General features: G+C 43.4%; 1 protein-coding gene across 2 annotated transcripts; it reads right to left on the reverse strand.

The window, feature by feature from the left end:
- Positions 1–2,869: 2,869 nt before the first annotated feature.
- On the reverse strand, positions 2,870–23,617 carry LYPLA1 (lysophospholipase 1). Of its 2 annotated transcripts, XM_070477113.1 has the most exons (9): positions 23,417–23,609; positions 22,426–22,457; positions 17,242–17,307; positions 15,698–15,745; positions 10,769–10,839; positions 9,732–9,805; positions 7,686–7,787; positions 6,585–6,761; positions 2,870–4,653 (listed from the first exon to the last, which is right to left on the reverse strand). In XM_070477113.1, the coding sequence occupies exons 1-9, from the start codon at positions 23,483–23,485 to the stop codon at positions 4,600–4,602; spliced, it is 693 nt and encodes a 230-aa protein (XP_070333214.1). In that variant the 5' UTR covers positions 23,486–23,609; the 3' UTR covers positions 2,870–4,599. The 2 variants fall into 2 exon arrangements, with proteins under 2 accessions (XP_070333214.1, XP_070333215.1); XM_070477114.1 differs by lacking the exon at positions 7,686–7,787 and having other exon boundaries at positions 23,417–23,617.
- Between the last annotated feature and the right edge of the window lie 940 nt (positions 23,618–24,557).

Consider the following 24,557-nt stretch of genomic DNA (forward strand, 5'->3'; position numbering starts at 1 on the left):
TTTCTAAAAAAAAAAATCTTCTTCTATGGTATTCAGTTTTGCTTCTCACCATGAAATGTCTCTTTAGAGACTTTGGGTTTTGTTTTTTATTAAATTAATTATTTTTTTTGGCTCCGCTGGGTCTTGGTTGTGGCACACAGGCAGGCCGCGCCCAGGGATGGAACCCACATCCCCTGCATTGAAAGGCAGATTCTTAACCACTGGATCACAAGGGAAGCCCCTAGAAGCTTAGTTTTATTTCTTCTGTTTGTAACTCGTGTTGCTTCCTGACTCCGAGATTTCTTACCTTTCCTGAAGTCTGGAAAAATGTCAAGTCCTTTTATATTCAAGTAATGCTTCTCTGCCATTCGGTGTTCTGCAGCTTCCTGTGTAACTTTAGGTTGGACCTCTTCATTTTACTTTTCCAGTCTCTCACCCTTCCTTTTGCTCCCTCGAATTTCTTCTATTGAGTTTCTTTCATACATAGTTTCATGCATACAAGTCTTCTGTGTTTAATATACAGTTTAACTCATCTATCTGAGTATTTTTTGTAGGTCATATATTACAATTCAAACTCAAGAACAAAGAGTGTGGGGTTTCAGTTTGGGAAGCTGATTAAAGTTCTGGAGGCCTACGGTGGTGACGGTTGCATACGCTACTGAACTGTATACTTTGAAAAGTGGTTAAAATGGTAAATTTTGCTATGTTTAACCACAATAAAAAATATCTGAAGAATAAAAAAAGTATATCCAATTCTGGCCTGCTCTCCTCCCGTCCTTACCGGCTTCACCCCTGCCCCAGTCATGCTGTGTAACCTGTTTTATTAGATTCTTCACATCCTTCTCACATATGGGTTTCTTTTTTTAATGCAAATCCTAGCCAGGTGAAATATATGGGTGTTATTTTCTCCACCCCTTTGTGTTTCACATTTCTTCATCAATAATGTATTCTGAATCCTTTCCAAATTAGTTCCTTTTTTTTTTTTAACAGCTGTTTAACAATCCATTGTACAGGTGAAGAGTAATTTATTTAGCTGGGCCACTTTTATTCCACATGGGGTCGTTTCAGGTATTTTACCCCATCAGAAATACCATCATAAATAATCCTTCTCCGTGAAGATTTCTCACCTGAGTGTTTATTTCTACAAGTTTTCTTTTTCAAACCTGCATTTTCTGATACTGTGTCCTTTCACCTGTCTGTTCTCTTCTCTGTTTGGTCGAACTCTCTCACCAATTAATCTCTTCTCATTCCTGAGAATCCAGTGATCCCTCTGCCTTCTGTGTCACCTGGTACTCACCTGTGCAGGTAGTTCTCTTATCAGGTTTGTCCTTTAGGGGTGTTGAGCTTTACTTTTGGCAGGGCTAACTAACCAACCTGGGCTGAGAATACATCACTGTGTTTGGGAGAATCTGTTTGCCTTTTCCAGGTACCAGAGGGGCAGACCCAGTCCCAGGAAAAAAAAATTTATTTTTTGGCTGCACCCTGAGACTTGTGGGATCTTAGTTCCCTGACCAGGATTTGAATGAACCCTGGCCACTGGCAGTGAAAGCGCAGAGTCCTAGCCACTGAACCACCATGGACCTTTCCAGGGAAATTCTTGTTCATTAGAAGCTTACGTGTTTCCAGGCCACATTAATAGTACAAATTCAGAATCCAGGTATCTGTGAAGAGAGCTTCTGGTTTCAAGGGAAGGGCTCCCCCTTTTTTTGCTGCCTGAGTGCAAGCAAAGACAGACAAATTTCTCCTACCCCTTCCCAGGAGTCAGATTTTTCTCCGGTTCACCCTGTGACAGTGGAGCCCCTGAAAGTATGCCTGTTTCTTCATGGTGAGTTATTTCTGAGCCCCCAAATTAGGTGTGGCCTGTGTGGGGTTTAGGTTCCTTTTTGGTTCTTTCTGAGCATTGGAGGATGCAATTTAGTTAGGGCAAGCTGAATTTTACCCGAATCTTTTCAGCATTACTAGGTGTTTTGAATATGAAACAAGTTTTTTTTTTTTTTTTTTAATGTTTAGAAGCATTTAAATTACCTCCCAGGGGCACAGAGCATGAGTCCCCTGGCAGGGGACTATAGGGTAAGGAAAACACGTCATTTTGAACCCTGGCTTCTACACACATCAGCTCTGGGGACCACGGGCAAACAGTTCATCTCTCCAAATGTATTTCCTCTTCCAGAAAATGAAGATAAGGTTGATGTGAGGACTATATGAGTAAAGGATATAAGATGCCTAGTACAGTGCCTGCCTGGAATTGATTAAGTACTGAAGTTTTAGTAAAACACTGTTGTTATCTGTAGATAGACTTAAAACAAAACCATGCTTGGACCACATCTGTTCTTGAGCCAAGAGTTTCAAAAGGATGGTGAAATCAAAGGTTATCACATGAAATAAGCCGCTGCTATGGAGGGTAAATCTAAGAGCTAAAGCTGGAGACAAGATTTCAGCACAGAACTCTCATAAGTAGGAAGGCCACCCTCAGATGGAACAAGCAGCCTCACAAAAAGGTGAGCTGGTCACTTGGTTCAAAATCAAAAGCCGAAGGACTGTTTAAAAGGCAGACAGGATTCCTTTACAGGGAAAAGAAAGAAATCAGCAGTGAAGTAAAAGGAGGAAAGAACCACTTGGATAACTGATTTATGACACTAATTTAAAAATCCCGTGAAACTATCTGAAAGAAGACAGAAGGAGACACCACAGAAAACTTCAATAGGCCGGGAACCCTTAAGATCAAACTGGAGATTTTTTTAGCTCATTAACACTGGCTCCCACTTGGCTGCACTCCACCATCAATCTGCTCTCTCTACCTGTATTCCTGGGACTGGACCATCGTCTTCCTCCTTTTCCGTACAGCCATTCCAAGGCAAACTCAAAAGTCAAAGATATTCCAAAGAGCCAGTCACGGCAAAGTCAGAATTCAGTTTTATTTCACATTGATAGAAACCGTGAAAAAGATTTACATTTTCCCATATTACAGCACAGCATTTCAACGGAATATGTCTTGCCATAAGTTAGATCTTGCTGATTTGTGTCAGTGAAACAACAGTTTATATTCTTCAAGGTAAAGCAAGATGACTTAGTAAATGATTGTTTAAAAACTGGGAATCCAGACATAAACATATGGCTTCATTATTCACATGCTCTATATAGTCCATACCAAGTCATTTCCATCATCAAATAGCACCCATTTATGAAGATGCCATCCTAACACTGTCCTAGTCAGCTTGAATACAGCAGAAAAATGAACACCAGTTCAGAAATATCAAGTGTACATTTTTGCCATGTATTAAACTGTGGTAACTACACCATATGTATTGAGTTCTGACTAACTTTTGTTACCCATAAACTTATTTTCAAGTAATTTTAACTGATAATTTGAAATATCTGATTATTTAAAATCAAATAATTGCTATTTTTACATTTGCACAAAAACTAACTTAAAAAGATCATTTGACTACAGTGAAAATTTTAAATGAGTCTGTTGGCAGAGAAGAGTAAAGCAAAATTTTTGAAAGGATTGTTCATTTCCTACAGCAGTTGGTTTCAAACATATGTGCAGAATAAGTAAATTCTATGCTATGAGGAGAATCACCTTAGAGCAAATCATCTTAGAGATTACAGTTTTTAAGATCAGTTTTAAATATTCCAGAACACACTAGAATATGAACTAACTATTCTTTCAGTTAATTACAGGAAAATACAGCCAAAGAATTATTTTCATTACCTACACTGAAGATTCTAGTAACTCTGCAGGTCCAAAATGTGGACTAAACTCCAGTTTAGAAAGTAGTGTACAAACTCTGAAGGGATGTCAGGTTTCTTTCTATAACTATCAATACATTTTTACTCCATCATGTCTGTGATTCAGAATGTCAAATTACAGCATATATTGACTGCAGGTGTCTATGGCAAGGAGGCAATATTTGGTCTGTTATGAAGGATAAAAACAAGAAAGAACATATTTCTAGAGAGGAAAAAAGAATATTAAATACAATAGAAATTATATTCAGCAAAGAAAAACCTGGTCCCCAAAATAAAAGGGCCATTAATTCAAGAGAGCAATATTACTCTTTATGGACACTAAGAAGCATTATCCCTCTTATAAGGAATAATGTAATAACACCTCATTCTTAATATGTATTATAATCATTAAGTATATACGAACACATATATAAAAAATATGGATACTGCATGGTGACTATGTAATTTGGGGATATGTCCATAGTCTTAAGTCACAGCACGTATAAACCCTTTATGTCTTAACTGCTCATTTACACCTGAACAAGTTTTCATTAAGCATACTAGTAATTTTCAAGTGATGTAGTAAAAAAAAAGTCTGGTTGCAGTATTTTATGATTTTGCTGAATTACGTTTGGGAGAAAGAAGCTGGCTGCTTCACCTATTTTAATACTAGTGTATCCTGGATCATATCATACAAATACATATAGAGAAATGTCAAAGATCATACATTTCCCACGAGGAGATTTATTTAGTCTGTGTCATTGGTGTGTATTTGCAAAACGTTTTAACACTGCAAACATTAGAGGTTTCAAGGTCGGGCACAGGAAGAAGTGTGTGCTCCACTGGATGATGCTGGTGTGCACTTCTACACAAGGCCTCTTGGCGGCGTCAGTCAATGGGAGGTAGGAGCTTATCAATGAACTGCTTGATGTCCATCATTTCCTGTTTGGAATAAAGAGGTCTGATAAGCAGTTTCACAAATCAGAAATGAAATCCCCACTAAATTCTGCTAACTGAATCCACGGTGTGCACAGATAAGGTGAAACCACAGTTTTACTATAATTACATAAAAAGTGGTGACAGAGAAATGAAGCACCAACAGAAATTTAGGAACACTTCCTACGATGATAGTGATGATTGTATTAATACATCCAATGACTGCTCTCGTGTTATGAAGTCCCAGGAAAAGGTATGCACTTTGCTCCACTGGGGGTGGAGGGGAGGAAAGGGGTTGAGAAGTGACAATAACCACATGCAGAAGACATGGTACACACACACAACTACTGTCAACTAAGTGTCAGTGCCCAGCTTCTAACACACCCCCACTAAAACGATGATGCTATATCAGCAGCACCACACACTGTGCCTTCATGAGGACTCACACACAACCAGCCACCCGAAGGAGGGAGGGCAGGTGCCCAAGTCAGGCCTGGAGAGCCGTGGAAGCGAGCCCATCCCCGAGGACATGGCTCCATGCCTCCTGCATGTGGCTCCGCCTTATCGCTGCCCCAGAACAGGCTCCCTGCTGTTACCCCTGGTGTCTGACCTCACAGATTCACACCCCAGCACACAGAGACCCTTCATCTGTATCACCTCCAGCCTATTGCACATCCTCTGTGGTCCCAAAGGTCCCTGCAACACCACCTCCTCCAGCCCCACCGCCTCTCACTTTCTGCCCCAAGCTGTCCATCCACTATCCTCCCACTGGGTACATAGGTCCCCTTCACACAAACACGGGGCCCAGGGCACCCCCAAGCCCTCAGTGTGCTGACCCAGAGGCACTGAGTTTGGGGTCCTGGCTCAGGTGTGTGTGCTAAGCTCAGGTCACCTGTGACGGGATGCCTGCTATGAGGACCACCGGTTTGGACCTGCAGCCCCTCCCTCCTGGGATCTGGTTGCCAACCTTTCCGAATTTGATACGTCATCAGGGTTTCAGCTGCCTTCTCAGTCACACCTAGAGTCCTAGGTCCCCCGACCTTCTGGATAAACCTTACTACTTGCCTTCTCTGCCCTTAAAACAAATGATTTACCCAGGCCGACAGGTGCAAAAAATGTTAACTTGACTGCCTTGGTGCTGAGCGGTCAGTTTTTAGTCTCGGCCTTTTAGAGCCTCCGAACCTATCCTGACATCCTTCGTTCTTTTTTTTTTTTTTATGAAACATAAAATTTTTATTTATTTATTATTTTTTTTATATGGCTTTGATTTTTTTTAATTAGTTGGAGGCTAATTACTTTACAATATTGTAGTGGGTTTTGTCATACACTGACATGAATCAGCCATGGATTTACATGTGTTCCTCATCCCGATCCCCCCTCCCACCTCCCTCTCCACCCGATCCCTCTGGTTCTTCCCAGTGCACCAGGTCCGAGCACTTGTCTCATGCATCCAACCTGGGCTGGTGATCTGTTTCACCCTAGATAATACACATGTTTCGATGCTGTTCTCTTGAAACATCCCACCCTCGCCTTCTCCCACATCCTTCATTCTTAATAAGCAATCACCCTTCTCAGCTTTTCAGAGAACTTTTAAAAAATTTCTAATGTAACATACATCACAGTCCGCTCACTATATAGTCACTTGGATATATTCCCTTCTCCCCTATTAAAAATTCTCATTTGAGTTAATCTACTTTAGATTTTAATAAAGGAATGTTTTTTGTCCTTGAATTACAATGTTTGCAGGTGGGAAGTTGATGAATGTCTGTTGAATTAAACGAAATAAACTGATAAAAGTCCTACTAACCTATGGTTCAATGTGAATTCATTCATTAACTTCTTTAAATCCCTAAAGAGTCAGACGTTATTTATCCTAAAAATATCACATGCACAAAGTTGCAGAGGTATGCCTGTCATCACTGCTTCCTATCGTTTACCTGTTGACATGAACTGTGCATCATGCCTGCGTAGGTTCTGAAGGTCACATTGGCTGGATTCACCAATGTCTTCAGCTTCTCAGCAGTGAGAGAACCGAACATCAGGGGGACTAGAGGATCCAGGTCCCCATGGCACTGAAGAATAGAAATGTCTCTGTTCACGCCACCGATAGGGCCCTGCAGACAACATGACAAAACCACGTTATTCACTCAAAGGGGTGGCGCGCTGTGCCAGGGGTGAACAGCCAGAGACAGGCATGTATCATACAACACGTTCTTACATCACAGGTGACATCTGGCCACAGAAATGAAACTCCCTCCATCCCTGTGTCCTCCACCTCTTCATTTAAAGGACATAGGATCACCCTGCTTGTATTAAATGTTTTCCCAATGAATCAGTTCCTCAAAGCACATTATATCCAAATCATACATCCAGTGTCTGGACTCAGTATGTTTTAGCTCAATCATGTTCTTCTCAGCTTTTACTTGATTTAAATAAGATGGTTAATAAACAACACTTACTATGTGCAAGACACGAAAGAGTTACTATATAGTGACAAGGACCAAAAAAAACACTAGATTTAAAGATGGAATTTGAAAATGTCCTTATCCCTTGGGTGTACTATGTGTTGCTTTACATGGTTGAGTATTTAAAAATTACATTCTGTGGCAAAATTGTGCTATCAAGCAGTGAGCATACTGAGCATTCCAACAACTTTATTTTTTTTTTCAAAAACATTATTTCTATGTATTAAAAATAGCCCTAATTTTTAATACAAATCTTACAGTGTACCAAAGACATCAAATATAGAATTCATGACAGCAGGGACTTCTTTCTTTCTTGTTTTAAGGACTCACTCATTTCTTCCAATTCCTGCAACCCACAGTAAAGGCAGTGCAGTGTGCAAATAAAGTCTAAATAAATACATCACAAAGTAAACAGATACTTTCCGTACTTTCAGCTCAATTTGTTGTGAACCTAAAACCGCCCTAAAAATTTAAGTTTATTGCTACTACTAATAAGCTAATATGAGGCTGTTCTCAACAGTATCTGCCATCTCAGAGCTCAGCGATGCCCCGCTGCACGCATGCGTCAGGCACCTGTGGAAACGAAGCCCGCAGTGGCAGCCAGCAGCTGAGAGCGGTGACCCCGGCCAGCTTCTGCTGTGTGGTCAGAGCCGTGTACAGAGATAAAGCTCCTCCCTGGAGAGACAACAGGCAGAATCAGTGGGACGGATCTGCTGCCAAGAGCAGGAGAAGTGATTCTTGTTATCAATACAGTCTGTTAGAAAAAAAGTCACACTGGATGGCTGACACCTAATGAAATTAGGCAAACTGGTAGAAACACACACACACCCCAGCACCAAGTCCTCCAGTACTTGACTCTCCACCCTGAAGACAGTCATGAGACCCCAGTGATGCCCCAACCAGCCAAGACGCAGTTTGAAGAGCAGAGTTCACGGCTGCCCTGACAATGCCTGAGCGGTAGTCCAAATTTATACTCACTACCCTCTCTGCAAAGTCTCGCGTAGAAAATCAAATCTGGTCTTAAACTGGTATTACTTTCCAAAACAAGAAAACAGGATGATAAGGGCTCTCTGGGGAGGACACCTCGGGAGCACTGGCCGGCAGCTCACAACGCCCCCCACCCCCCGCCCAGGCCTGGAGCTTGCGTTCACTCTGGCCCACAGCTTCCAGGGCCACACGAAGACATGAGCCTTTCTCCTCTGAGAAATTCACGCTCTGTGTGGCTGGAACCGTAACATACACGCTCAAGAATGGGAAAAGCGAGAGGAAGCACAGGCCAGCCGCAGATGGCAAGGCAAGTGAGGCTGATGGCAGAGAGGCAGATGCGGGGTGGGGGGGCTACCCGAGTCCGAGCTGCCTCTGGACACCTGGCTTCATTCTCATCGCTGGCTTCTGGGATGTGACCCCAGACTCGTAACTTACTCTTTCTTGCCTAAGGTGTTAGGATTTAGTTTCTGTCTGCTCTAACCAACGGATCTCATTGACAGACTTCTGAACCAAGCATTCATTCCTATAACTACATTTATGTCACTGGGTGTGCAATACAATGTACATTACCCATGACTTCCAACAAATAACCACATCAACAGCACGTCTTTTTGCTGTATCATATCAACAACCTGCGTTTCCACTGAATTCTAACTTCTAAATGATTCCAGAGTTCCTACACTGCCCTAATTCAGGTCATCTGGACACTAAATTATTGCCTTGAAGGATTTATAGATTGGCAGTGAGGGCAGTTTGGGGAATGGGGTGTGACACGGCAAACAGGTGATGAGCTGAAATTAAGATGTAAATGTGAGTATGTCATAACTGTAGAAAAAGTACCTCAGGTGGAAGAAAAAGTACAGGAAGAGAAGAAAGATGCCAAAAGTAAACATCATACCCTTTTATCTAAAACCTGTTCTGCATGACAAGAAAGAAGAGGATAGAATGACATCACCAAGACTGACATTGTTCCCCTCACCAGAACCATCTACTCCAGAACGGGAACCTCAGAGGGATCCTCGAACACAGGGTGCAGCTGAAGCACCCCCGCCCTTGGGAAAAGCACAGACGCAGCAGTGGTCAGCAAGCAGCCGGCGCAGCCCCCCGACTGGGGTCCCCTTGTTGGGGCCCCTACTCTGATCCCGCCTGACTGGGATTCCAGGGGGTCTGTGGGGCTCGACCACTGAGAATTTGTATGAAAAAAAAGGAAGGAATTTTCTCTTCTTTGACCTTATTTCCCATCGGTCATCTCCTCCTGGGACAGGGACTCATACCTGTGTTTCAGCAGTTTTATCTAGAGGGGCACACACTGTTAACTGAGATACAGCTACATGTGCGCTGTGGTTACTCGAGAAAAATATATTCCAGGCTCCAATTGATTTCCGTAATAAAGTGACTTTCAAGTCGTAATCTATGGAGTGAAGCCTATCACTGAGAGAGAAAACTAGAAAAGGAGAAGAGCAAGGCATATGCTCTAATCATTCTTCCCAGTCCATCCAAACTTAATTCAGCATTAAAGGTAAGGAGTACATCATATTCTGTAACATCTCTAAAAACAGGACTCCCATAAAAAAAGGATCGAGGCTTCTAGACAAATACACTGATGACCCACCACCCAAACTTTTATCTTACCTGAGAAAATCCTCCCAAAATAATTCTGTTAGAAGGAATGCCATTCTTCACCTCTTGATCTATCAAAGCTTTTACTAAAAATAACATAAAAAATAAAATCACAAAAAATTAAATCACCAATACTTTCAAAGATAAGTCCACTGATGTGCTTTTCCATTATTAATTTTTTCCCATTTAAATTGTATCAGTGTATTAAAGGTCAAAACAAGTGAAAAACTTGAAGCACTCTCTTAAAACACAAAATTAGAATGTATTTTCAAGAACTCAATTTTGTAGGCACTGCTTAAACTGTTCAATTATTTCTTACATGATTTGTAAAGCAGTTTTTTCTCATCAATGTAGAGGGATATGAATATTCCTTTATCTACGGTCTATTTTGCTCATATACATTCTATAGTTTTTTCTCTCCAATGAACCCCATGCATTTGTACCTAAAAGATGTTATTTTAAAATCATAGTTAAGTACTTTACGTGGATCGTGATTTATAGTGCTTGAATAATTTACCTTATTATTTAAAAACCCCAAACACAGTATTAATTTTCCCTATAGCCAGTAAATAATGTGGGGGGGTAAAAAAACAGATGAATTCTTTTGTTTCCGCAAAATATTTCAACACATATCACTAACTATATTACTTGGTAACTCCCTATAATTCCATTTTTCTTTATAATACTATGAGAATAACTGTACCTTTTTACAAATTTACCTCCTTTCACTTTTGATATATATGTAGGAGTTTCACCTTTATAAGATGAAAATTTCCAAATTTAACTGGCCACAAGTATGAGATATTCTGTGACTTTCTCCGTTTGCCTGCATCAATGAAAGCAAATGATGCATCTGACAGCACTCAAGTTTGATAAAATGTCATCCCTCCCCATTCACTTCATCTTCATGGACCATAATTAACAGTCAAACAAGGTAAGAGTGATCAGAAAAGAATGGCATAGTGCCACCACCTGCGTTTAGACAGTTGCACAGTTTTCATCAACAACAATACAACAACCAAATCTACTATAAAACTTTCCCTACTTACCATTTTCTGCTGCCTGTTTAATTCCAGTTTCATCCTCCAGTGAATCTGGCGAAAGCCCAATAATGTCAAACCTGGAAAACAAAGCAAAGTCCTAAAAGAATTGTTTGATTCTAAGAATATCTACCTTTGATAAGAAGAGGGTAACTTCAGAGAAAAAAGGCTAACCAGAAATATTCTCTAGAACATTAAATTCAAACTAAACTGTTTCTGGGCTTCCCAGATAGCTCAGATGGTAAAGAATCCACTTGCCAAAATGCAGGAGACACAAGAGACGTGGGTTTGATCCCTGGATTGGGAGGATCCCCTCAAGAAAGACATGGCACCCCACTCCAGCATTCTTGCCTGGAGATTTCCAAGGACAGGGGAGCCTGGTGGGCTACAGTCCATGGAGTCGCAAAGAGTCAGATACAACTTAGCAACTAAATAACAACAACTGTCTCTGCAGGCCAAACAATCAACTTAAATGTGTAAATCTGACATCCTGCGAGTTCCTTTTGCACTAAGTAGACACAGATTCCATTAGAAAGTCACTGTCACATTATTTAAAGTTAGAAACACCTGCAGAATGACCTAGTCCAACCTGACACCTGGGGGAGGAATCTTCAACCCTTGAGACACCCGAATAGATACCATCTCCTCACTTCCCTCCTTGTCATCCTAAGTCCACTGGCTGGAAAGCCCTGCACCAGCGCGGCACCTCGCGTGCAAGGCCTGCAACCTGCTGCTCAAGGCCCTTGGGCCACCTCCATCATAGTCTGGAGAGCCTGTCACCACTCGACCCTGAATCTGGGTCTGCCCCGCTATCCACTACATGCTCAGACGTGCTCAGACTATGGTCAGGAGCAACGTGAGGTGGAAGTCTTGGTGCCAGACAGGGACTCTGTCAGAGAGGGAAGACAGAAGAACCAGAGGCCACCATGGCCAGGAACCAGCGAGAGTCGCCAAGGAATCTCCCATAGACACGGATGAACGTTCATGTGGATTAGAGGGGGTGGGACAAGCAGAGGATAAGGTGGCAACATGCTGGAGTCCCCACAACGTCTTGACGGAGTGTGGAGACAGGGGCGCAAAGAAGCAGGAACAAGTATGCCTGCTGCTCAGGTCTGGGCTAAGTGCCTTCGGAGATGGGGCTGCTCCAGGTGGCAGGGCCCAGGGGAGGTGTGGGTGCCTGGGGCTGAGAGAGGAGAAGGTCAGCGGGAAGAGAGGAGTCCTGGAAGCAACAGCCACTCAAGGCTGTGAACGGGCCACGGACATCGGATCCCTGACTCACCGGAAAGGTAAGACGTCGGCAGGAGCTGGAGGAAAAAGGAAAACAGGACCTGGGGGTTGGAGTCGTCATTTCTGAGCAGACCCGAGGGACCCAAGGGCAGGGCTCTCAGAGCAGCAGGAAGAACGCATGGCCTGGACATGGCTCAGAGAACAAAGGAGCGACTGTGAAACACATGGGGAACGCCTGGCACCCTGAAGACCCCCAGAGGGCTCATCAGGAAGTGGTCTCCCTGCACACCCGCCAGCCTGCCAGGAAGCCAAGGCGGGAGGTGGACGCCCCGTCTGGTCACGGCAGTCAGCAAAGGTGTGTCGAGCAGTGAGAGAGACTCTGCGGCATTTCTACCCACCCATTCCCTCCTCTTTCTCTACCTGCTGCCGCAGCTCCTTAAGTATACCCCTGAATCTAAAACATGAGAACCAAGACAGTGAAATAAAGGTTACATTTCACTTTAGAACTTTGCAACTTAAAGACAGTTCATTAAAAATTGCTGTATGTGCAATCAGGGCAGAAAAAGAAGTAAAAGGAATCCAGATAGAAAAAGAAGAAGTGAAACTCTCTCTGTTTGCAGATGACATGATCCTCTACATAGAAAACCCTAAAGACTCTACCAGAAAATTACTACAGCTAATCAACGAATACAGTAAAGTTGCAGGATATAAAATTAACACACAGAAATCTCTTGCATTCCTATACACTAACAACGAGAAAACAGAAAGAGAAATTAAGGAAATAATACCATTCACCATTGCAACAAAAAGAATAAAATACTTGGGAGTATATCTTCCTAAAGAAACAAAAGACCTATACATAGAAAACTATAAAACACTGATGAAAGAAATCAAAGAGGACACAAACAGATGGAGAAATATACCGTGTTCATGGATTGGAGGAATCAATATTGTCAAAATGGCTATACTACCCAAAGCAATCTATAGATTCAATGCAATCCCTATCAAACTAACCAACGGTATTTTTCACAGAACTAGAAAAAATAATTTCACAATTTGTATGGAAATACAAAAAACCTCGAGTAGCCAAAGTAACCTTGAGAAAGAAGAATGGAACTGGAGGAATCAACCTGCCTGACTTCAGACTATACTACAAAGCCACAGTCATCAAGACAGTTTGGTACTGGCACAAAGACAGAAATATAGATCAATGGAACAGAATAGAAAGCCCAGAGATAAATCCACGAACCTATGGTCACCTTATCTTCGACAAAGGAGGCAAGGATATACAATGGAAAAAAGACAACCTCTTTAACAAGTGGTGCTGGGAAAACTGGTCAACCACCTGTAAAAGAATGAAACTAGAACACTTTCTAACACCATACACAAAAATAAACTCAAAATGGATTAAAGATCTAAATGTAAGACCAGAAACTATAAAACTCCTAGAAGAGAACATAGGCAAAACACTCTCCGACATAAATCACAGCAGGATCCTCTATGACCCACCTCCCAGAATTTTAGAAACAAAAGCAAAAATAAACAAATGGGACCTAATGAAACTTAAAAGCTTTTGCACAACAAAGGAAACTATAAGCAAGGTGAAAAGACAGCCCTCAGATTGGGAGAAAATAATAGCAAACGAAGCAACAGACAAAGGATTAATCTCAAAAATAGACAAGCAACTCCTCCAGCTCAACTCCAGAAAAATAAATGACCCAATCAAAAAATGGGCCAAAGAACTCAACAGACATTTCTCCAAGGAAGACATACAGATGGCACAAAAACACATGAAAAGATGCTCAACATCACTCATTCTCAGAGAAATGCAAATCAAAACCACAATGAGGTACCATTACACGCCAGTCAGGATGGCTGCTATCCAAAAGTCCACAAGCAATAAATGCTGGAGAGGGTGTGGAGAAAAGGGAACCCTCTTACACTGTTGGTGGGAATGCAAATTAGTACAGCCACTATGGAAAACAGTGTGGAGATTTCTTAAAAAGCTGGAAATAGAACTGCCGTATGACCCAGCAATCCCACTTCTGGGCATACACACCGAGGAAACCAGATCTGAAAGAGACACGTGCACCCCAATGTTCATCGCAGCACTGTTTATAATAGCCAGGACATGGAAGCAACCTAGATGCCCATCAGCAGACGAATGGATGAGGAAGCTGTGGTACATATACACCATGGAATATTACTCAGCCATTAAAAAGAATTCATTTGAATCAGTTCTAATGAGATGGATGAAACTGGAGCCCATTATACAGAGTGAAGTAAGCCAGAAAGAGAAAGACCATTACAGTATACTAACACATATATATGGAATTTAGAAAGATGGCAACGATAACCCTATATGCAAAACAGAAAAAGAGACTCAGATATATAGAACAGACTTGTGGACTCTGGGAGGAGGCGAGGGTGGGATGTTTCAAGAGAACAGCATCGAAACATGTATATTATCTAGGGTGAAACAAGTCACCAGCCCAAGTGGGATGCATGAGACAAGTGCTTGGGCCTGGTGCACTGGGAAGACCCAGAGGGATCGGGTGGAGAGGGAGGTGGGAGCGGGGACCGGGATGGGGAATACATGTAAATCCATGGCTAATTCATTTCAATGTATGACAAAAACCACTGCAATGATGTAAAGTAATTAGCCTCCAACTAATAAAAATAAATGGAAAAAAATAAAAATAAAAATTAAAAAAATGACCAAAATAAATAAATAAATAAATAAAAACACATATGCATGTCATTGAAAAAAAAATTAAAAATTAAAAAAAAAATTTTTTTAAAAATTGCTGTATGCAAATGGCAACCCACTCCAGTACTCTTGCCTGGAGAATCCCATAGACGGAGGAGCCTGGTGGGCTACAGTCCACGGGGTCGCAAAGAGTCAGATATGACTGAGAGACTTCACTTTCACTTTCACTTTCTACCCTCAGCTGAGAAGACTTTCAGCTCTTGTGTTTGCTATTGATTGTTTTCTTGAGTTCTCAAAGACCTGTGACCATATTTTTTTTAAGTTGCCGGTTTTCTAACTGCATCACTTTACACACTGTTGTCTAATAATATGTGGTATTTAGAACGCCTTCTTAATTATTTTGAGCAGCCATTGCCTGTATTTTCTTAGCACCTCCTTGGTTTTCTTATGTGAACTTATCTGACAGGGAAATGGAGCTTTTTTGTTTGCCCTCTCTGCATACTGGACCGTCTGAGTCAGTGTTCTAACTAATCCCTGATGGTCTCTGAGATACTGTTCTACCAGACTCAGTAGTTATGTGCTTCAGGAATTTTTCAGTAGAATTGGTCCTATTAGGAGACTCTTGTTGTCACCTTTGTTATCTTAAAAGCTGGTCCCTTCACTGAGGCTCTTAATTTTTTGAAAATTTGATTCTATTTCAGCTGAAAATTGGCAAGGCTATCTAAAAAATTGAGGGAAGCCATTTAAGAAATTGAAAAGTAATCGCAAACAACATTGGGTAGTTGTGACTTTCAGTTCTGTATCAGTTGAATTTTTGTGCTCTTTTCCCTGTGTACGTGGTGGTTCTATTTTTCTCCAATAAAACTTTTTATTAAAAAAAAAAAATTGCTGTATGCAAAAGCACTTCTGATTAAAACAAAACAAAACAAAAACTTACAAAAAAAAAAACCACCCTAAGTATAAGTAAAAAGTTCTTAGTAAATAAGTGAAGTCTTACTTACCATGATGGCATGGCCATGTTCATATTTAATGTTACAGGCATAACTGGCCTATATGGGGAAGAAAAAAGAAAATCAAGAATAATACACCAAAGCACAAAAGCTAGTCAACACCATCTGTTGCAAATAATTACTTGAGGCTCACACAACATTGAGTGTGCAGTTTTAAACAGACGATCTGTTTAGCTGCACGCACACCTGAACAACTCTGTGCTCCACTCTCTCCAAATGGTTGAGACAAGAGCGGCCACTGGGATGGACGAAAGTTGGCAAGTAAATATCTTTCTTTATCAACACCTTTACTCGATACTTTCAGACCAGACATGAGAAAGAAAACAGTGACCAACATGGCTGGAAATGTCTGAGACTGGCTAAGGGGTGAGGGATGCAAGCAATTTACTGCACAGAAAAGGTAATGTCGATTCCCGTAGGCTCCAATGACCTGTGTGCTGATTTTCTAGTTCTTATCTGCTTACCAGACCTCTAAATAAATAAGGGATACATAAGCTTTGCATGAGTGTCCATTATACCCAACTTAATTCTGTGCTGACAATGTTGGACCACCCGCCTGCAGCCAGGTACCAAAGGAGAGAAGAGCAGATTCACTCTAACTGCATCTCACCACCATCCTCCTTACTGGAGAAACAAGTCCACCTTACATGTCACAAAATCTTAGCAAAATTTCCTTGAGGACATAACCTTGCTTCCCTAGGTTCAAAGATAGGTTTACACCAAATTCAATCTGGGGGCCATTAAGAACAGAGCAGAAATTCCAGCAGCATCAAGAATTCTGTCTCTGGCCTGAGTCATTAATAACCACACGGCAACTCTGGCCACAGTCTGGCTGTCGCCAACAATGGTTAAGATAAAGCCTGAACTACAGGAAAAGAAGAGGAGGGAACCTTTTCTTACTTAGTCTCAGATATTCTTCCTCTTTCACATTTATCGACTCTGCTGCTACAACCACTTCCGAGGCTGAACTACTGACTGGTCAGCACGCGTATCATCCCACCGGCTTCTCCACGGCTACCACTCTTCAGCACCCTCTGATCTAAGGCCTGCTCATCTGAGGGACTTTCTGAATTTGCTCAAAACTTACTAGTATCTTTTGGACACCTACAAACATTTTCAGGATTCAAAGCCAAATCTAACAGACTCCAAAGTCTTATTCTCTCTCTGCTGCATCATACTGTCTCTAATTGATGGAATTTGGAAGGGTTTTCAAGGTAGTCACAAATCTGACAGGTAAATCCCCCTCAGAGACAGCTCATGGATATCCTCAGAGCTTAATAGGTATCTGTGTGTCTAAGAAATTTTTCTGGCTGTGAGTTCAATCGATCTCCAAGGGAGCATTATTTTAAATTTCACAATTAAAAAAAAAATGGAAGAAAAATTCAAGGTAAACAGGTCACATTTATGTTTTAAAGAACTTACTAATCTTTAGTTTGAAGCTGAACATATACAAATGCTTTTCTGGAAAAGTAAAGCTATCATGATGCTTCCTCCCTGGACTCCGAATCGCAAGCCTGAAAACTGGAAACACTTACGCATGTGGGCAGATGTATTTGATGTGGGCGCTTCTGATCCCGGCGAAGGCTTCTGCCCATCCATGCCTGGAGAAGTAATGCCATTAGATACTGTTTTACAGTCCAGTTAGTTAGTAACAGAATAAATACTTACATTTGTTAAGGATAAATTTTAACCCCTTAAAAAATCATTGCCAACCTAGAAATAACCCAAAGTATACGATATCAGCTTTACTGTAAGAAAATTTCTCATGGTTCCTAGAGAGCAGTGTTTTCTCTTTCATATACTTCACTGGGCTTTCAAATCTACAAAAGTGTATTTTTTAAAACTCTATAATCTTCCAACCATGTGCCTAACAAAATAGCCAAGACAGATGATATAATTCATTTTATACAAAGAAAAAACCCTCAGAGGGGTAAAGCAACTGTCTGCTATCTCTCTTTTGCTACTATACCATCAACTTTAACATTCGCTCTTTGTGCAAATGTGGACATATGTATGTTCAAAATGGAGTAAGAGAAAAACTAGAAAAATATAAACGTCATCAAAATCCTTCCAGCCAGAAATAAACAGTTAATCTTTTTACATATTTTCTTCCAAGTTCTGCATGCTATCACTGGAGAGGTAAACACAAATTTAACAAGAATGGGGTCACACTACAAACGCACAGCTCCCTGCTTGCTTACACTTGACGTTACATCTAGTACTTTCTACATGTGTGCATGCTCAGTAGCTTAGGTCATGTTCAACTCTTTGTCACCCTACGGACTGTGGCCTGCCAGGTTCTTCCGTCTATGGGATTCTCCAGGCAAAAACACTGGAGTGGGTTGCCATGCCCTCCTCCAGGGGATCTTCCCGACCCAGGGATTGAGCCTGCATGTCCTGTGGCTCCTGCATTACAGGCGGATTCTTTACCACTGAGCCACCAGGGAAGCCCTGTTTCCTCTGCTAAAGGGTAAAATAAAAGTAACTTAAGCCTTTTTTGGATAAAATAGTTTTGAAATAAACGTTAACTGCTTTTCTGTTAACTACTTCTCTATTTTAATCCACCTTCCCCAAAAGTGTTAAGGACACAGAAACCTCACTGAAGGGCCAACACAGACAGGACTGAAAACGATACTGTAGACTGCCAATGAATACACACAGAATGAAGGAATTTTTTAGAAGATCACTATTTGGCAGCCATCACAATAACAGATCCAGACAGCAATCATTAATGGATGCTAAATCCAGAGGTAAAAAATGGATGAGAAACAGACATTTTCATGAAATCAAAGCGTCTCCCCATAAAATACTTTTTAAGTGCAATTATACTAATTTTACTCTGGAGACACTTGGTAGACACTATCTTAACCAGGTAGTGAAACATAAAATCATCATCAGAGGCACAAAAATCAACCCAGTGTGGGCCTGGGACCTGCATGGCACCCTCTGTGGTGTCCCTACCAAAATCGAGAAGTCACATAAGCCAGACTGAGGGCCACCCCACCCAGGAACTGGTCCGTCAGGGAGAAGGGTCCAGGTCACCAAAGCTAAAAAGATGGACCAATCCAGACTGAAGGAGCCTCGGGAGATGCGACAGCTCAACCTGACCAGCTCACTTGTGATCTGGACCCACAAAGACACTGCTGGTCAGAGCAGGGGGATGCGACTGTGGACGGTAGGTTTGACGGGAGCTTCGGGTCAACACGAATGGCCTGACTGATGCGTATGCTGTGGCCACATGGCCATGCCTCCTGCTTACAAAACGCACTGCAGCTCTGTGGGGTAACGCGGCAACAGGCCTGCAACTTTATTCTTGAATGTGTGAGAAATGTTAACAACTGGGTATTCTGAGTGAAGGGGAAAAGGACCTCTAAATACCACTTCTGTAACTTTCATGTAAATGTGAAGTTATTTTAATAGAAGCAGCTAAAATTTTACATAAAGACAATGATGGAACGTAACCTGTTAAGTGATTCTATGAGTCCACATGACAGAAGTGAGGAGGGTCAAGCCAAAACCACCAGGGGAGTGGCAGTTAGAGAACCACGTCACAGTAACACCTGCCTCCAGTGAGAATCGCCCACGGACGGTAAAAGCCCTGGGTCAAAGTCCGTTGTATGATTTGCATCGTCTGAAAGCACCTCCCCACGACTTGTGCTTACCACGCAGGGAAAACACGGCGGCAGAGAAGCCCCAGAGGAAGAGACCACCTTCACCCACTGACCCAGGGCGGCATCAGTAACAGGACAGAGGACCCCATCTGGCTCCCAGCGTGAGGCAATGAATGGGACTGAACCTCCATGTGAGGAAGTGCCAAACAAACCTACACGAGCAACCAGTCCCATCCGTGCAGAAAGGTAAACATCCTGAGCACCACAGGAGCAGAGGGACTGTCCCAGATTAAAGGAGACTCAAGCGCTGCAGCTGCTCAGGGCAGCGCGGCAGAGACTGAAGGGCAAGCGGAGAGGATTACTACAAAAGACATTACTGGGGCAGCTGCCAAGTTCTGTTAGGTAACAGGGTAGACCGATAAGAACATTAAATACGTGCTAAACTTCCCGAATCAGATACTGTTCTGTAGTTATACAGGACACTCTGATCGTGCTTAGGAGGTAAGTGCTAAAGTTGGGAAATAAAGAATCATGGTACTGACAACTTTTCCAAGTTTAGGCAAACAAGTAACATGTTAGATAGAGATCAGTGAATCTCAGTAGAAGGAATCGAGGAATCTGTTTTATTCTAGCATATGCTCAGTCACTCAGTCGTGTCCAGCTCTTTGCGGCCCTATGGACTGGAGTCCACTAGGCTCCTCTGTCCATGGGATTATCCCAGCAAGCGTACTAGACTGGATAACCACTTCCTCCCACAGGGAATCTTTCTGACCAGGGATCGAACCCTCGTCTCCTCTCCTGGCAGGTGGAGCCAGGAATCACTGACTCCTGACTGAGTCACCACTGAGTCACTCAGTTACCACTGAGTCACCTAGGAAGCCCCTTTATTCTTGCAACTCTTCTATACCTTTGAAAGTATTAAAAAAAAATTTTTTTTAAATACTCTCAAAAGTATGTATCTTTTGGGGTGTAGGATTTCAACTGATTTCATTCTCTTCTCAAATATATTTGCATCTGAATTCTTTTTATAAGACAAATGTAACACTCCCATAATCATAACAAAAGCTATTTTTATTTTGGAAGGAAAACTGATGTCAGGCAATATAGTGTGGACTAACATATTTTATTATACAGGTTATGCAGAGGAACATGTGGTCAGATGTGTTTCTTGCAGAAGTTTTCAGAGCTTTAAACATGCTAGTGCCCAGACAGTAAAGCTTCAAAAGGAGAATAAGCCATATCATAGTCCCTAGACAATAAGATAAAATCTAAGTGGCACCACTGAAAAAAGTCTTTTTATATTAAAAAAAAAAATCACCACCACAATAAACAGATATAAGATGAATACCAATCTCAGAAACATAAAAATGTGGGGAAAACGACATATGGGAATTGAGAAAATATGAAATTACACAGGGTCTCCCAATATCATTTGGCCACCAAACACTCTTCATGAGGAATCTACAGGACACAGACTGATAGGCCCAAGTTAAGACAGCACACCTTGGCTGGCCCTGCAAAAAAGAACCAAAAAAAAAAAAAACCTGCCCATTTTTATAGCAACAAACTGAATCGCTTAATCCTCTTCACCCTGCAAGTCAACCTGACAAAAGAACTTCAGTTCTCCAAAAACTATCTTAAACACTGAATTACCATTTGTCAGATTGTGCTGAATTTTCTCATGTGTTAATGCAACCAGTTAAATGTCAGCTTTCTTTGGTGCTGACACCAAGAAAGCACTGTCAGAACTGAGACCTCTAATTTTTGTTCTTCAGAACTCTAATTTTTTATATAAACTTCACTCTTAGTCAAGATGTCACAGGTGCTCTCAGCCTTTATAATCTCACGGTGGTCATTTTTGTCACCATCTTATTCTTAACTTTCATCTAAAGAATCTGGCTACACTGGGGTCCACACAGAACCTTCCTCGAAATGAAGCTTTTTTCTCTTGGCCTGATTCTTCAGGCCTCAAAGCTCTTTATTGGGAAAGTTGCAGGGGACCAAAATGCTCCCTGTCAGGTAGTAAAACAGGGTTTCTCTAAAAACCTCTGGATTAGATAAATAGATGGATAAATAAATAGGAAAACAAGTCTGTCTTCTTCATAGGACTACCTGTTGACCATAAACTCCTATAACCTTTCCCATAACTCCATGTAAGGCATGGACCTCCACTTGGGAGGCCTAAAAGGATACTAGGAATCAATCGATTTTAAGACTTAATCTAATTCAAGCCCAGTGCCTCCTTGTAAAGACTCAACAGTGTCTTGGCTCCTTTATCAAAATTTATTTGTTTCACTTTCCCTCCAATTCTGCAATTTTGTTAACAATTTTAAAACAACAATTTGACTGATATTTCAAGCAGATAATAGTGGATTTAAATTTTAAAAAGCTCTCTGGACTTCGTTGGTGGTCCAGGGGTTAAGAATTTGAGCTCTTGATGCAGGGGACCCGGGTTTGAGCCCTGGTCAGGGAATTAGATACTCATACAGCAAGGAAGATCTTGGACACTGCAACAAAGATCCTGGGTCGCTGCAACCAAGACCTGGCGTAGCTCCCTGGCTTCCCCCCCAAAAACCTAAAAAGCTCTCGATACAGAGAAAAGCTGAGTGACAGATAAACCACAGGGCTAAAGCCATGTGCCTGATAAGCCTCCAAACAAATCTTTAAACTGCATCCCCTGCCCTTCAACTGATTTTTGAACAGAACATCTAAACTCTCACTTAGAACACTCACACGGCTAGTATCTCACTTAAAATCCACCAGTTCTTCTCAAGCTGCCCTGAAATTTCACCTCCAGAAAGTTCTCAAGTGCAGACTCTAAAAACATACCTCCCATCTCTGGCATCCAGTACCCATGGCAACTCAAGGAGGAGTTTGCAGTTTTAATATGTTCCAGAAACAGGAGTTGATGCATGACAAATTAAGAGGATGGGGGAAATTGCAGGGGGGCGGTGGGAATAAAAAAAAAAGGATTCTATCTCATGACTGGAGTGTAAGAAATATGACTAGCAGTCTTTTGTGTACAATCCTAGAGTTCTTTAACAGTGAATTCTTGCTCGTGTAGGGGTGCACGACCCCGTTCATCAGGGTACTAAGGATGGTACCTACCCTGTGTCTCCCAATCCATGAAGGAAGATCACCTAGAAGAGAGCAATGACATTAACACCTCAAGAAACCACCAGAATGTCACAGCCCCCGGCTCTGGTTAAGCTGGATCCCAGGAGTCACAGAACATTGCCTTCAGCCCAAGCAGCAAAAATACTTTACTTCTCTCTTTGCAGCTCCTCAGATAACTTACGTGGGGTTTTAGCACTTCTAGAGGTTCCAGTTAGACATGCTTCTGGGCAAACGATCACATTCTACAGAACACGGTTGTCTCTTTCAGGTAAGACTGTGAGAGTCTCACCTACACGGTAGAATTTCTCCATCACAAAAAAGGAGCTTCCCAGGGTAAAAGTTTGAGATCCTTACGCACAAGTTTCCTAAGGAGTGGCACCCCTGATCGGAAACGACACTAAACCTTCAAACTCTGAGATGCGGAGGTGTGAGGTGCGAAAATAAAGTCCTGTTCCCGGGGGCTTAAGGCCTCTCCCATCCACAGACAGGAGGAAACCTGCTCCGGAGCTGCCTGGGGCTGGGGCGCCGTCCGCTCACGTGCGGGCCTGGGAGTGGGGTGCCGGGCGGGGAGGGGAAAAGGGAAGGTCCCGGGGCCGGGGCGCGGGTGGGAGACTCTAGCTGGGGGCGGGGGGCTCAGGATGGGGATGGGGCTTCGGGCTACAGGTTCAGGATGGGGACAAATGGATCGGGACTGGGGACTCAGGATTAGGGACACGGGGATCAGGGCACGGGATCAGGATGGGGACACGGGGATCTGGGCAAGGAGCTCAGGATGGGGACACGGGGATCCGGGCCGGGGGCTCAGGATGGGGATGGGGGCGGGGGCTCGAGGGTGGGAAAACAGCCTCCCGCTCGCCGTAACCCCGCGCCCTTCGCACACAGCCGGGCGGGGCGGCGCCCACCACCCCCGCCCGACTGCACCCGACCCCCGGCCCGGGATCCCCTCCCCCCGACCCGCGGGCGCCCCGGCGCCCGCACTCACCGCGGCGGTGGCCTTCCGGGCGGCGGGCACGATGGCGGGCAGCGGAGCCGACATGTTATTGCCGCACATACACCGGCTCCAGCGGCCGCGCGTCGGAAGCGGAAGGCGGAGCGGGCGCCCGGCCGGGCCCAAGGGCGTGCGAGCGGCGAGTCGGGCCCGCCCACGGGCGCGCGCTCCGGCGCGTGCGCGCCCCCCGGCCCCGCGCCGCCCGCACCGCCCTCCGGCCCCGCGAGCCCCTGCCGCACTCCGCGCCGCTGCCCGTGCGTCACAATGTCCGGCCGAGCGGCGCCCGGTTGGCTGCGGCCGAGGGCTGCCTCAGCTGACCTCCGAGCGCGGGCCGCGCATGCTCCATGCGGGCAGCGGGCCTGGTGGGCCGGGGCGCGTGGTCACTGCTGACCCCGGGCATCAGGTCTCTGCCCTGAGAAGGTGGGGACTTGGGGTAGCTTTGGCCGCGTTTCCTTTTGGGGCCGCGCCACCGTTTACTTCGGGCGTCCGCTTCCCTCCTCTAAACTGCAGCTGGAGAGGGAAACGGTTGTCACCGGGTTTCCACGGTTCACCGATGGGCGGATGTGGAGTTAATACTGATATAGGCACGCGACCACAGGAGGGGGCCCGATGCTTATCTACTACCTGGTGGGATCTGGGAGGAGCAGAGATGGGCACACTTAAAGTCAGAATGCCCTGACCTTCCGAAGGTTATGATTGACCACTGGTGAAAAGCCACAACTTGAGCGCTATGGTCCCGTTTTGTTTGGGGGCTCACTGAAGACTGTACCCTGGGACACAGCCTCAGAGCGCTGAGGAGCATCTCTGGAATGGGAGGCGTGGGTGAAGTCAGCATCTATACGATTTTGGTTCAAGTGTTCAGATGGTCAAGCAGCATTTCTGTAGGTTGCTGGTAGTCAGGAGAAAATACGGTTTTGGTGCTTTTCTGAAGGTGAGAAGATACCAGAGTTTGGGTTCATAAAAATTTTCACCTGGAAGTATCTACTATCTGAAGGCCTGTTTTTAGTTTTCTACTGAAACAAGATGCCTCATTCTTTACTGTCTGAGCTACCAGGTAAGTCCCTGGATGCCTCATTCTTGATCTCCACCCTGAACTCCTTTCAGGGGGTATTGAAGGTCAGGGACTGTTGACTTC

This window comes from Odocoileus virginianus, chromosome 15 (genome assembly GCF_023699985.2).
Source record: "Odocoileus virginianus isolate 20LAN1187 ecotype Illinois chromosome 15, Ovbor_1.2, whole genome shotgun sequence".
Lineage (NCBI taxonomy): Eukaryota > Metazoa > Chordata > Mammalia > Artiodactyla > Cervidae > Odocoileus > Odocoileus virginianus.